Source organism: Morone saxatilis, unplaced genomic scaffold (genome assembly GCF_004916995.1).
Source record: "Morone saxatilis isolate NCDOM2014 unplaced genomic scaffold, NCSU_SB_2.0 Contig9, whole genome shotgun sequence".
In the NCBI taxonomy this organism is placed as follows: Eukaryota; Metazoa; Chordata; class Actinopteri; family Moronidae; genus Morone; species Morone saxatilis.
In genome coordinates, this window is record NW_023340268.1 from 21,413,247 (window position 1) to 21,426,799 (window position 13,553).

The 13,553-nt window shown below is 38.6% G+C and overlaps 2 protein-coding genes across 6 annotated transcripts in view; both read right to left on the minus strand.

Annotated features, from left to right (window-relative positions):
• The window catches only part of top2b (DNA topoisomerase II beta), a 32,918-nt gene extending 23,915 nt beyond the window's left edge, over nucleotides 1–9,003 (minus strand). For both annotated transcript variants that reach the window (XM_035681148.1, XM_035681147.1), the window contains exons 1-4: nucleotides 8,491–9,003; nucleotides 5,838–6,002; nucleotides 4,337–4,427; nucleotides 1,382–1,445 (exon numbers count right to left, since the gene is read on the minus strand). In XM_035681148.1, coding sequence (XP_035537041.1) covers nucleotides 1,382–1,445; nucleotides 4,337–4,427; nucleotides 5,838–6,002; nucleotides 8,491–8,532 — 362 coding nt within the window. In that variant the 5' untranslated portion in view covers nucleotides 8,533–9,003. The remainder of the gene's footprint in view (nucleotides 1–1,381; nucleotides 1,446–4,336; nucleotides 4,428–5,837; nucleotides 6,003–8,490) is intronic.
• A 200-nt stretch (nucleotides 9,004–9,203) lies between these two features.
• The window catches only part of ngly1 (N-glycanase 1), a 9,184-nt gene continuing 4,834 nt past the window's right edge, over nucleotides 9,204–13,553 (minus strand). For all 4 annotated transcript variants that reach the window (XM_035681188.1, XM_035681189.1, XM_035681190.1 and 1 more), the window contains 5 exons: nucleotides 12,768–12,878; nucleotides 12,496–12,681; nucleotides 11,963–12,148; nucleotides 10,027–10,204; nucleotides 9,204–9,927 (listed from right to left, as the gene is read on the minus strand). In XM_035681188.1, coding sequence (XP_035537081.1) covers nucleotides 9,752–9,927; nucleotides 10,027–10,204; nucleotides 11,963–12,148; nucleotides 12,496–12,681; nucleotides 12,768–12,878 — 837 coding nt within the window. In that variant the 3' untranslated portion in view covers nucleotides 9,204–9,751. The remainder of the gene's footprint in view (nucleotides 9,928–10,026; nucleotides 10,205–11,962; nucleotides 12,149–12,495; nucleotides 12,682–12,767; nucleotides 12,879–13,553) is intronic.

Sequence of the window (13,553 nt, forward strand, 5' to 3'; positions counted from 1 at the left end):
CAAAAAGCTAGGGTTATTACCTAATTTGATAGTAAATAGGCTAATAAAGTGACTTAAATGCAAATACTAGACCAAATAATTGGTTCACCTCCGTGTCTACAGCATTAATTGACCCTTCCTAAGTCTCTCTTAGGCTCTGTTCTCCTTGGTTGTCTTTTCAACATAGACAAACCCAGCACATAGCATATCCAAGTACAGGAAATTAGAAAGTTGTCCCAGCATATGACCAAAGCTTGCTCAACTGTTACTGGAGCACAGAGCACAGAGCAAAAAGGGGCAGGACTTAGGAAGGGTCAATTGCAGCAGTTGAAGGTAGTTCAAGAGAAAAATCAAGACATTCTGCCCTGTGGACCAAAGAGACACAGTTTACAGTTACTTCTTCTAAAACATTGGTTGGGAGGATATACATTTTGGGCCATATCTACATCATCCCTTCCAATCCTTAACATCCCTATTCTATTCTCTCCATTGCCTCTGCTGCCTCTGCTGAGGTTGTTAGCAGTGAAATGAGAGTTAGTAGCAACTAGGTTTATAGGAATTCTGGATGACAGAAATATGTTTTATCTAGGCATAAACACTGCTAAAGCATGCATCCAGTTTAGACTGGAGGAAAGACTGTCAATGATCATGAGGTAACGGTGAGGTGCGGGCCTATGTCTGGGAGTAAATGCCTGTTTGAATATGCGACAGGGTTGTGCTGAAGCTGAATCTGTCAGTGCTCCCTCCCACCTCTTCATATGATATGATGCAGCTAGGTTTGTGTTAACTGAAAATAATGACACAAGTGCTTAATACGCTCACCCACAAACAGGTTAAGGGAGCAGTATAGAGAAGAGCATTAACATCTCTATAAAAGCAGGTTAGCAGCAGAGAGTGCGGCAAGGCTTATGGTATCATTTATACAGCAGTGGACATTAGAGAGAGCAGCAGCCCAGCTGAAGGACAGGCTGCTGTTTAAGCAGTCAGATGTGAAAGCAGTTGGCAGGATCTGGGTGAGCCGCATATAAAACAAGAGCTCAATGCATTTCAGCACAGGTTCATTATACTGTAGTTTTGCCTGGATCCATCTCAAACCTCCACCATGTGCTGCATGTATGCACCAAGCCCAGGTTATATCCACAGTATCACCTGAATACAGGCCTCCAGAACAAAATCACAACAAAGGAAAAAAGCATTTTCCTTCCAAAAGGAGCTGCCTGTTGCTCTTTAAGGATGTAATGAGCTCATAGTAGTTGTGGAAAAATGTATATGAAATTTTGTAGAAAAGCTAGTCATGGGACAAGAAAGAACATGTGGAGGTGACATGCAGGACAGCATTTTGTCAAGGTACACACAATAGTAAACTCTTTTTGGTAATTATATCATGAAACATTGTACTCACGGATCAATGGTGATCTTGATGTTGGTCATGTTCTTGTCTCTTTGTTTGTTGTCTGCTGCATTGACTGTCAAGGAAAAATAAACATCAAAATAAAAGTTATAAAAAAGAAACTATCCAACATGATGCTTAGATAAATTGTACTTAGGCTGCCAAGTCTGTAATGTCAGAAAACAACAAAAAGTGCCACCAAATGTCTTGTTTTGCCAACCAACAGTCCAAACTCCAAATCTATTCAATATACAATTATAAACTACAGAAAAGGCTGGAAATTCTCATGTCTGTGAAACTGCAAGCAGGGAATGTTCCCGTTTGCTTAAACAATGACTAAAAAGATTTGTCAATTTGAAAAATGTTGCGGATTATTTTTCTTTAAATCACCAATCAATTGATTTATCAACATGTTTCAGTACTACACTAAACTACAAAAATATGTGCTCCATTTCCCTCATGAATGGTTTAATACAGAATTTCACTGGCGTATTATAAAGATATATAAAACACTACTGCTGTAAATGATTCCTTAGAGGCCCTGCACACACACACACACACACACAACTGTTTTCAACTGGACAGAGCTGTGGGAGTTACAGGATGTCAGTTAACTTTACTAACTGTGTAAATTGTCCTGCCTGAGAATAATAGGGATGTTATTTAAGCACATTGTATATACCCCCACATAATCCCTAAACAAACATTTAATCAGGCCAGATAGTGTAAGTGAAAACACATTTAGGTGGAATATGGCTTTTTTTTGTAAAATGTTGTAAACAGCTTTTAATTAATTAATTTATTTTTTTTAAATGGTGGCCCAACCGGATCACAGTCTTCATCCTGGATAAAGAACATGAGATGCCGTGACATGTGGTTGAAAGCTCCAGAAAGGGTTAGTGAGTGGACCTCGAGTTCAGATTTTATGGTCCAACTAATTCTTCAATAGGTGAGGATATGAATGATTTATCACACTCGTATATTCAAAACATTTTTAATCACACCTCACATGAGGAGAAACAGCAGCAATGTTGGAGATTGTGTGGGCCCTAGAGCAGGAAAGATTACGCACAGTCCAATGGACTCAAGTACCCCTTCATCAGCACCACCATTTATGTTCCAATTGTGTTCATTTGAATTCATTCAAACTTGTAACTATTATAATCATATACAAGTGGATATTATAATGATATTCTAAATGTTACAATATTTTCATACTATTGAACTCTATGTTTAGCTTGATTTAGTCAAGTTTGCATTCAGACTACAACAACATGGAGTGGCAAAAGCTGGACTTTACAGCCATTTAGCCATTACTTATAGTCATCTATTTTAAGAGTGTATTATCTTTAGCTAATTATTTCAATTATGTATCCATTACTTTTAGCTAACCATATTTAACCAAAGTTTTTTTATTATTAAATCAGCTAATAATGGGGAATTGATATTATTAAACCATAGACAATAAATTATGGGTCCATAATAATACTTTTGAATTCTTAAGCAAAATGTTTGATATGCTTTATGTTCTATGAAAGCCAAAGTATGTATGTATAGAACATCTGAAGAGTAAGAAGTGTTGTTTGTTTTTGTTGTGTAAACAACAGTGATGTCAGTTAGATTAGGTCAGAACAGAGCTATGGAATATTAAATCATCCATCTCAGCCTTTCTTGTCAACTAGTGTGTAAAAACTACAGGTTACAAACCTCTGTTAAAATACAGAAATGTGAAATTATTGGTTATTTTATCGATATCTGCAATGAGAAGCCGGTCATGATGAGTTGAGCTACTCCTCAATCTCTCCACGTACCCCTTGGCAACAGCAGAAGTACCCCCTGGTGTACAAGCGGTACAGTGGATCAATAATTCTGACAATAGATTAATGAATGAGGTCATTTATTATTCTTTGGTTGCAGCTTCTCCAGTGTGAGGATTGGCTGCTGTTGTGTTTTTTATTATTCTTTAATTGAATATCTTTGGGTTTTTGACTGTTGCTCAGACTAAACAGTCTATGAAACTTTCTGATGAGTATTTTCACATTTTTACAATACTATGCTTAATAGACTAAACAATTCATTGATTAGTCAAAAAACAAACAGGTTAATCCATAATATTCCCTGGAAATGAGAGAAATGATCACCATCCATGCAAACAACAACATTATCATATCTGCATAGAATTAAATACAATATGGATATTAAGGTAACTGAATAATAATTATGTTCCCCGTGTGGTTCAGCTCAGTGACCAGAACATGAAACAAAGTATCATTTCACACAGGCCTGAGGAAACTAGAACTTCTATTTTTGCTGAGAGTTGTGTAATGATGCAGACACAGCAGTCATATCCAGACAATGAAACAGTGTCATTAATCAACCACCTTTGTAAACACACAGGCTGAGAGGGCCATGTGTGCACAGATAAAAGCAATCAACAATACTCCCATGTGGTGAGCAGCATCATTTAAAAACAGATTTCACTGGTACACTTGACTAGCAGAGGCATTGAGTACTGCAGTATTCCCATGTTTTACTGAGTCAGTGAAATTAACATCTAACAGAAAGACTGTACAACTGCTATATTAACCTTTATTTATCTGAGGGAAGCTGACTGAGCACTTGCACTTTACCAGAGAAGATAAATGAGACTGCAGATTCGACTGTGAGCTGCCACAAACACTGAAATGATTTCTCAGTCAACGTTTCATTTCTCACAAATGTCTCCATTCAGTGCACACAAAGACAAGCTCAGATGGAAACTGATCTCCACAGAGTCCTAGATCAATGCTGCTGAGCAGTGCCAACAGCAGACTGGGATTCAGTGAATGACCCTGGCATTTATGTAGTCATAATAAGCCTTCAATATCTCAGTTAGGGAAGGACAATCTCTCAAATGACAAATGGACCTTCGTATTAACTGTGCAGATTAGACTATCAAAGGAAGATGAACAGTGTGGATGCACTCACCAAGAATTTCATCAAAGATTTTGTACAGGCCGGGAACGTAGGTGATTTCCCTCTGGTTCATTCCAAGGTCTTCGTCAAAAACCCACAGTTGCTGAAGAAAGATACAAACCATTCTGAGTTCAGAGTGGACGACACATTGGCAGCAGTGACCAAAATTCTGCTCACAATACACAAATGAGCAGATAGGTCCACATAGTCATTTGTCAACTTATTATTAGCAGAAATAGATGAACACATTTAAATGCTGATATTCATTTTTGATTACTGACCAATATGTGGAGGGATATAAAGACAAACAATACTTTTAGTAGTGATTAAACTTTTGATTATTCTTTTAATCATTTAGCACAATAAAGAGTGTCTCTTCTTATTTAAAACGTTTGAACAAGCAAATGATGAATTACTTAAATTAATTACCAAAATTGACTTTCAGCTGTCAGCACATAAACCTGAATTGGATACTAAACCACATGACAGAAAACAGACTAATCTCCAGTTGGTGGCGAGTGTGCATAATAATTAGCTATTATCTAATGACCTTTGGTCCCACATGCATGACCTCGTCATCTAGCTGGCATTAGCCTATATCGCTACATAGCCTACCTATCACTAAATGTCTTTTTTTTTTTTTTTAACAGTTAGCAGTTTATGCAGACTGAGGCAGAAAAAAAAAAAGAGAAAAAGAGGGACATTACTACCCTTAAACAAATAATTTATATAAAGATTATTGCAAAACTAAGAAGCAAACTCAGTAAAGGAACAGCTTTTTGCCTTTAGTTTTTTTGTGTTGTTCACACAGGCCAGGACAGAAGCTGCAATTCTCATGCTATATTTAGTCTGAGAAACTCTGCAAGAAAGGAAGTTACGTATTGCACAACAAGACCGTTTACTACAACAAGCTGCTGAGTGATCTTGTTGTCTTCTCCTCAGCGAGGAGAGTAGTTCTCTAATTTCAGCCTAGAGGTGACCAATTGAACAATGTTTCTTTCAGGAATCTGTTGTAATTTGCAAGATGAGCAAAATACCTAAAAGTAAGAGGAATAATCCAGATGTTTAGTTTATCACTGCTGCACAAATCCTCACAGCAGAGCGCTCTGTCTGTCCTACACCAGTAATAAACACCCCATTACATGTCAAACTGATTCACAGATGTTTTATTTAATGTTTGTGTTTTATATGGGTTAAAATATGATTTGAATGTGTTAATATTACTCCATTATCTGTGCGGTTGCAATGACACCCAGTAAGTACCAACAGCCCAAAGGCAGTGGGAATAGCTGAAGCATCAACCAACTTTATATGAGTGGGGTGGGCTGGGCAGAAAATGTTACTGAGTCCTCAGTTGGCAGGTTGCCTGGGGATCTTTTACAAAGGAATGTCTAGATGCCCTCTTGTTACATATTGCTAACACATAAAATGAACAATGAACTACAGAATTAAGAATTACAGTGTGAACGGGACTCGTCGGTGAACAACAGAAGGCAGTTTGCTCTAGACTAACCTGGGTGATGGGCTCCACGCTGCCGATGTATGTGTCTGGACGGAGAAGAATGTGCTCGAGCTGGGTCTTCTTCTGGTACACTCGCTCCACAGACAACTTGGAGCCTGCCTTGTCTTTCTTGCCCCCTTCCATCTTGCCAGCATCACCTCTGCCATTCGCAGCCTCCTGTTTGGCAGAATTTGTAATGTTATTAATACATAAGTCTGTTAAAAACACAGGACCTGCCAGGAAGATGATTCTGCTGAGCTGTGCTGTTGACAGCAGATTATCGGTGCTCACCACCACAGGGAGAACGCCCCGGTCCTCTCTGTGGCTCTGGTGACAGATAGTCAACAGAAGCAAACTACTGGCCATTATACTGTGACTGGAAGGCAGGGGTAGCTCAAGTTGTGTTTACACTGCAGTGAGCTTTCAATCTTCTTTCTATTCCAAACTACTTTCTGATGAGTGGTTCACATCTTGCCCTTCCCATCACTGTATGAATGTGTGAATGGATGAATGTGACATGTAATGTAAAGGGCCCCGAGTGGTCAGAAGACTAGAGAGGCACTATATAAGCCATATATTACCATTTAAGGGATACCAGCCACTAGCCCAATATAACAACTCCAAATATTTGGAAATATTAAATACCAAGCTCTAATTGTTGGTGAGCATAAGATGTGAGATTTTTGTAACATTGAAAAGGCAATTCATCAGAATCAATTACAAGTTTTTTTTATATATTTTTATATAAACATTTAATTTAATACATTTCATATTTCATATGCAAGACAAAAAAAAGAAGCATTTTGTCTCATGGATTGCAAAAATGTAAACAGTAAACATCTCTAAAAACTGAATCAGGTAAAGATTTCCAAAATACCAATGCTTGACATGCATGATATTTTTCCACAATTTACAAATCATGTCCTATTACATGGCAGTGGGTTTAAAGTAGTGCTGCACGATATGGTAAAAAAAAGTTTTGACAGATATTTCTACTGGAATAACACGATTTCTTACATCTGGAGAACAAGATTTGTAGACCAGGAAATCTCTGCATCCCTTCATTATAATGTTGTCAGCTCACCTTTATCAAAACATTACAGCTTCTTCTATTTGCATATTGCACTTGGCCACATTCTAATTTCGATAATATTTCAATTAATTGTGCAGCTCTAGTTTAACGGCTGGAATGACTGGAAAGATTCTCCCGCTTGTCCCCTTGTTCAAAATAAAACAGGAAATCAATACAGGACAGACAGCTTTTACAGGTCAATCCATGTGAGGATGTTCACGATTATCACGATTACCGTGATAGTGGAAATCACCACAATATAGAGTTTCTTATCACAATACGTAATAACATTCTATTTTCTGCCATCCCTAGTCTAGTGTACTGTTACACTGAGTGTCTAACTTAAAAGGCAAATAAACAATTGCCTATGAAACCACACTTGTTAGTGCCCATGTTAATGAAGGTGCTCATAAAATGACTATGCATCAGACTCAGAATCACTTTATTGGCCAGGTATGTTTGTGCATACAAGGAATTTGACTCCGGTTTTACGTTGCTCTCAATGTACAAACACAGAGTAACAGCACACATAAACAGAACAAGTTCAACAAAAAAGACATTGACTCATATGTACAGATATATCTAAACAAGCATTGGTAGAAAGTAGACAATAAATACTGGAATAAATACCTGATACACTCAGTGCACAAAAAGACCAGAAGTGGACAGGACCTTTGTATTTAGGGGTGTAAGAAAATAATACACTATTTTATTTTGTGATATTGTACTGATTCTCACTGAATCAATCACTAGATAGCAGTGTTGTAAATATAAATGCAGATCTTACTGTTGTGTTTTTTAACTCCGGTTTCATTCATATGGTGGAGACATGAGGTTCACTGAGATAGGACTTTGCATTCACTGTATATAATGGAATAAGCAACGTACAGTGAGTTAAAGTTAGCACGTAACGTTAGTGTTCTAGTGTATGTTAAATGTACAAGGCAACTTTCTATGGAAGCCAATTCCCGCCAATGTGACAGAAAACAATCTGTAAATCAGTATAATGACAAACTATTGACTTGGTATCTTAAAATAATGAGAAATCTTTACAATATTTTGACTTCGTATCTCAGAATAGTTTCTCATTATTGAGATACGAAGTCAAAATAATGAGGTACCAATTCAAAATGTTAAAAACGTTTATTATTTTGAGATACTAAGTCATTATTTTGAGAAATATTTTGGCAGAAATGCGCTTCCATAACTTTCGCCCGGTAGCCAAGTTTTCTTCGTTTAGTTTCATTCGGTCTTTATTTTGAGGACCCGGAACTGCTGAGGCGAGCTGTAATGGCAGTCTCTGCGTCTATCGGGTGTTGATGTTTGTGAAACCGGTCATGTATCAGGGGCTACAGCCTTTGTGACCCGGTCAGGATTTACACTGACACCGCAGCTGGCTGCTCTTTAACTAGCGTAGCCTCCATATGAGAATAGACACTGCCGTTACTGACTTGCTAAGATATTTAAACGCTAGCTAAAGCTTCAAGCGACCCGGCTCCTTGTGTTAAGGTGAACATAACGCGTTTATGTCATAAAAACATCATATAGTTAATAAAACTATAAGTTAGTTGGATGTACGATAAACTAACTTACCATCCAAGCGAGCCCCCCGCTTCCTGCTGCGCCGTTGGACATCTTCCTTTGTGATCCTAATGTTTGTCCTCAAATGTCTTAAAATGTCTTCAATTCCAGTGAAACTAAAAGTCCGTCTGCATAACAAATGTCTCAGTTGCGGAAAGGAACCCAGACCTGTTTATCTCCCATGTTCCTTCTCCGTTCGCTTTTAAGATAATCCTTTGAATGTAGCAAAAGCAGAGGAGGGGAGAGTAACGCGGCTATTGTTAAAATCGACAAGCGGTGGCACAGTTGGGCCTAAACTTCCAACAAAGATGCTAACCGGGCTACTTGCTACAAAATAAATACTGTACAAAACGCATGCATTAAAATAGGTTTACAATTTTATGTGAAAACTCAACTGAATAAAATATGAGTTTAACAGAATTGCTCTGAAAACGATACACTTAAATACTTTTCATTTAGAAACAAAACGAATATTAGCTAGCAACAGCGCCCGCTGTCCGGCTCCTCCATCTGCAAGATAGACGGCAAATCGTCTCGGGGATAAAGCGACCAATCAGGTGGCTGCTTTTTAAAGGCACCGGCATTTGGACCAATAAGAGAAGTCAACATTTAGTGACGCATATTCTTTTTTTCAACGCAAGATGGCGGCAAAAATCCACTCAATCTTCATAAGACCAGACAATGTGTAATGTAATGCATAGCTTAATACTAAACTCGACAACCAGACTGGAAAAATATCTTTATTATACCACCATACATTTTGAGCCCTTTCCATCACACCAACATTCATTTGCTCCATTTATAATTATACACATGTAGGTAGCCTGGCGGCATGACACGCTGACCAATAATAAATAATAAAATAGTTTATTACTGGTAGGAGAACTAAAGCAACCTGATGCTGATGAGGCATCAACCCTACGCATCACAAATAACAGACACATTCACAGTTGATGTTAAAGAAACTATGGCTTTATGGTTAAAACTCCTTACAGGTATATTGTAGACTGCACATCTTATAGGTTATTTGGCCCTCAGTCAAATAAAAAAATAGATTAAATGTTTGACAACATCTGTACCTGCAATAGGTACAAAATTCATGAGTTCATTTGTCAATCATTAGGCCATGCGTATTTAATCATCCAGAAGGGCTGACACAAATTTAATATTACACTGATTTGTCATCAAACAAAACCAAACAGCTCTGAACTTGTCAAAGCAGTCGACTGTGAAAACAAATTAGGGGTCCAAGTTTTGTTGAGTAAAACATATGTTAAGCGTCTTCTAAGTGGATAAGAATTTCAAATGAAGTCTCCTCTGTCTGCTTCAAGCTTTGTCTGAAGAGCTGAGTGTGCTGCCATGACGTCTCCCCTTCTCCACCACTGAGTCCTGCCACAACAATGAACTCAGAGGAGCCGGACAGACTCTGGAACGACTGCATCTTCCCATCTGAGGGTTCAAAGGCAGCAGAGAAAATTATTAGGAGGGGTCGTGTTACAGAATCACACTTAAGAGTTTTTCATCAAAATATCTATTGCGTAACCATACCTCCAGAGAACTCTGTAGTAATCGGGCCTGCCTGCAACTGCCAGCAGACTTTCCCAGAGTGGAAGGTCTGGCTACTGGCCATGACTGAAAGAGACTTTATCTTCAGTCCTGCTGGAGCAAAGTCAAACTTCCAGCTGATTCTTCCCATAGAGGAGCCTTCTGTTCGAGCTATGTACACCTGGAGAAAGAAGAACAGTCTGGTCACGTTGCTCCAGGATCTCAAAAAATGAACTGAATTTATTCTACATTCTGTCATTACTTTACAACTCACTGTACGTCTTCTTTGTGTTAGATTTCCAGTCTGTTTCTAATCTTAATCCTATTCACAATTAAGTTCTCAAACTGCAGCATCTTGCTTTAGAAAGTACTTATTTCAGTGCTGGTGGGATGACTGGTCTGTGAAAAATAGAAGTTGCTTCCTCTAACATTGGCCCTGTTTAGATCTGGCATTAACATGTGTCTTGGGTGATCCAATCACAAGTGGACGGCTATAAGTACAAGTGTGAATGATACCAAGACACATTGAGGACACAGTGAGATTTGATCACTCAGACACACAACATATACTGTCTGATTTCCATTAAGTAATGTCTGGGCTCTCTTACCTGCCGAGATAAGCAGCAGATGTTTGTGGACACACTGTCTATTTCAACTGATTTCACCACTGAACTAGTAACCACAATATCCCCAGACTCCCTTTAAAAAAAGCATAATTTAGTGAGTTGTTGAGTGAGGAGGAAGTTTATCCACGAAATTCATTATTTATTTTTATCTTCACTATTTGTGCCTTCTTGTAAATTCGGCAAATGTTACGCATTTAAGTTATTTATTTCTTTGTGTAAAAAACACTGTCTGTTTTGTTGTGAGATCCGATCACAAGTGGTCACTCGAGATGCTTTTTTAAATGCCAGGTGTGAACGGGGCCATAGACATTCACTCATGTCTTACCTGTAATTCTCACAGTCTGATTAAACCAAACAATGACCACAACTTGTTTCTAAATGGAAATGTGGCCTATTAGCATTGGAACAGAGTGTGAACTTTTCATTTAAAAAGGGGCACTCCACCCGTTCTACATTCATTACCGGGACTTATTTAAATGTGAAAACAGTTTTATTATGTAAGCCGTCCACCAACCGGGCATATCAAACTGTTTATTGCCCGGCCTCTCGGTGATTATCCCTTACATAACTTTTAAATGGAGAGCCATAGAATTCGGTTCAGACATTCATGGTGCCCAGAGGATGAATCCTAATGAATTTAGTGATTCCCTAACCTTTCCTTTAGCGCTACTAGCAGGTCAAAGGTTTGACATATCCTGTAAAATAACTCTACATCTTCTGGATGGATTGGTACAAAATGTGTACAGGCAACAAGAACATTAATCGTTAATACACTGATGCCAAAAAGTATCAGTGCAAGTCAGTTCTTCTTTGCATCTGATAAACGATCCTACCTACAGCCAAGTTTTAAACAAAATACCTAGGTTTATGTAGGTGATCTGAGTGAGGGGCTATGATACAAACATTTCCAGGACAACACAGATTATTTCTTCATTTTAATCATTTTCTACATGTTTCCATGACTGGAAAACTAGTCTTAAATTATTCAGGTTATGTGGGAACCCTGAAAACATTCTTATCAGCTTCAGCTGAACCTTGTGTTCAGTGCTAATCAGCAAATGTTAGGTGGTGATAATGGTAAACATTACACAGCCGAGTGCACGGTCCCCAGTCCCTTTAAAAAAAAAAAATCATAAAACACAGATTGCACCTGCTGTGCCTCATCAATCATGTTAGCATTGGTTAGCATACTGGCGTTAGAGCTTAGCTCAAAGCATCTCTGTGTCAAGGACGTCGTAGATACACAGAATGCTGAAAAAATCATGTTCAAACTGAAAACCATGGGTTTGTTAATCAAACAATATTAAACGTACCATCTGCCAGTCACTCTCCACCTTTCTGAAGACAGAGTCCTTGTTCCACACACACTGATCCCAGCTCTGAATCACTTCAGAGTCGTTGGACACTCGACAGTACTGGTCTTTGGTGGCACTGTAGCGCACATGCAGTAACCGATCACCCTTCTCTTTCTCAGTAGGAGTAAACACATAACCATCAGCCTGAGAAAACACACACATACACACTCTTTCAGTCAAATACTGATTTGAATTATACTATCAAGCTATGATACATCATAACCAATAGAACTGTCGTTTAGAGCTACAAAACAATATCTATGTTATGTTAGTAATATAATATAATAATGTACTTTTCCTTTAAAGCTTTTTAATACGGAAACAAGTTCATGTATCTGTAATGACCATCAAAATATTGATCCCAAGCCCATTTTTTTTAAATTAAATATTCATATACATATATTATTAATCAATAATTAAAGCAGATATAACAAAATATCAGTAGATCCATGCTGCTAAGCTAGATAACAATAACATACATAATCCTGTACCTGTGTAGAGGTCCCTGAGTCAGCCCCTCTAGTCTCTCCACGTGCTATCCTCCAGGCCAGAGAGCCAGAGTTGCGTCCACCCAGCTCTCCTGGTTTTGGCTTCTTGGGGGAAATGAACTCCACCAGCTCGACAAGCAGCCTCTCCGTCAGCTCCTTCTTCCTTTCTGGACTCAGGGACTGCTGCCTCTTTGGTGTCAGAGCAGATGGAAGGCAGTTTACATCAGAGTCACCAGAAAAGAGTCTCATGTGGGTTTAAAAGGGTTCAGACTTACAGAGGCATTGAGGCCATTGATGGTGTGCAGCAGCCACGTCTCCTGAACCCTGGTCCTTCTCGACAAAACCTCTGGATGTTTGCAGGAATACCTCCAGGTCACATCGACAACCTGCATCACACACACACACACGCTGAAGTACATGAACTGTCTGCTGATTCTGGAAGAGTCTAAACAACAGTATCAGTGCACAGCCCTTTGCAGATTGGCCCAAAGGGGGCGCTAGAAAACAGAAAATCACAAGCACCACATAAAATAACAAAACAAATAACATGAGAAGACAACAAGATAGCTATTCCATAACCCTCCAAATCAAACAGCATATCACTGCTAATTCTAACCTCATTGTAAAAACTCTAGGGACCAGCTGTTTAAGGAAATACTGAGCCTGTTGTTAAAATAAACTCTATATTTAAGCAGTTTTGAAAAATGACGTCTTCAGAATGAACCATTGGGCTAGGGGCTGAGTGCAACCGAGTAGGACTCATTGTTGGTTCATTTCATAGGATTTGTTGACAGGAGCCTGCAGTTACGGCAAACCTTTATAAAAAAAAAATAACTTCTGGAAATATTGGCTGAAATTTGTCAGTGCTTCTAACGGTAATACATGACAGATAATCTGGGTGAAAAATAAATTAAAAAAATCCTCTGGCCTCCTCCTTAGGTGCTTCCAATGACATTTGCTACGCAATTCCACTGGGCCTGGAATGCAAAACGGCCAATCAGCAGGATTGATAGAAAGACTCTGTGTTTGGGTGGTTTTGAAGAGAGTTGATTGTTGCAGTC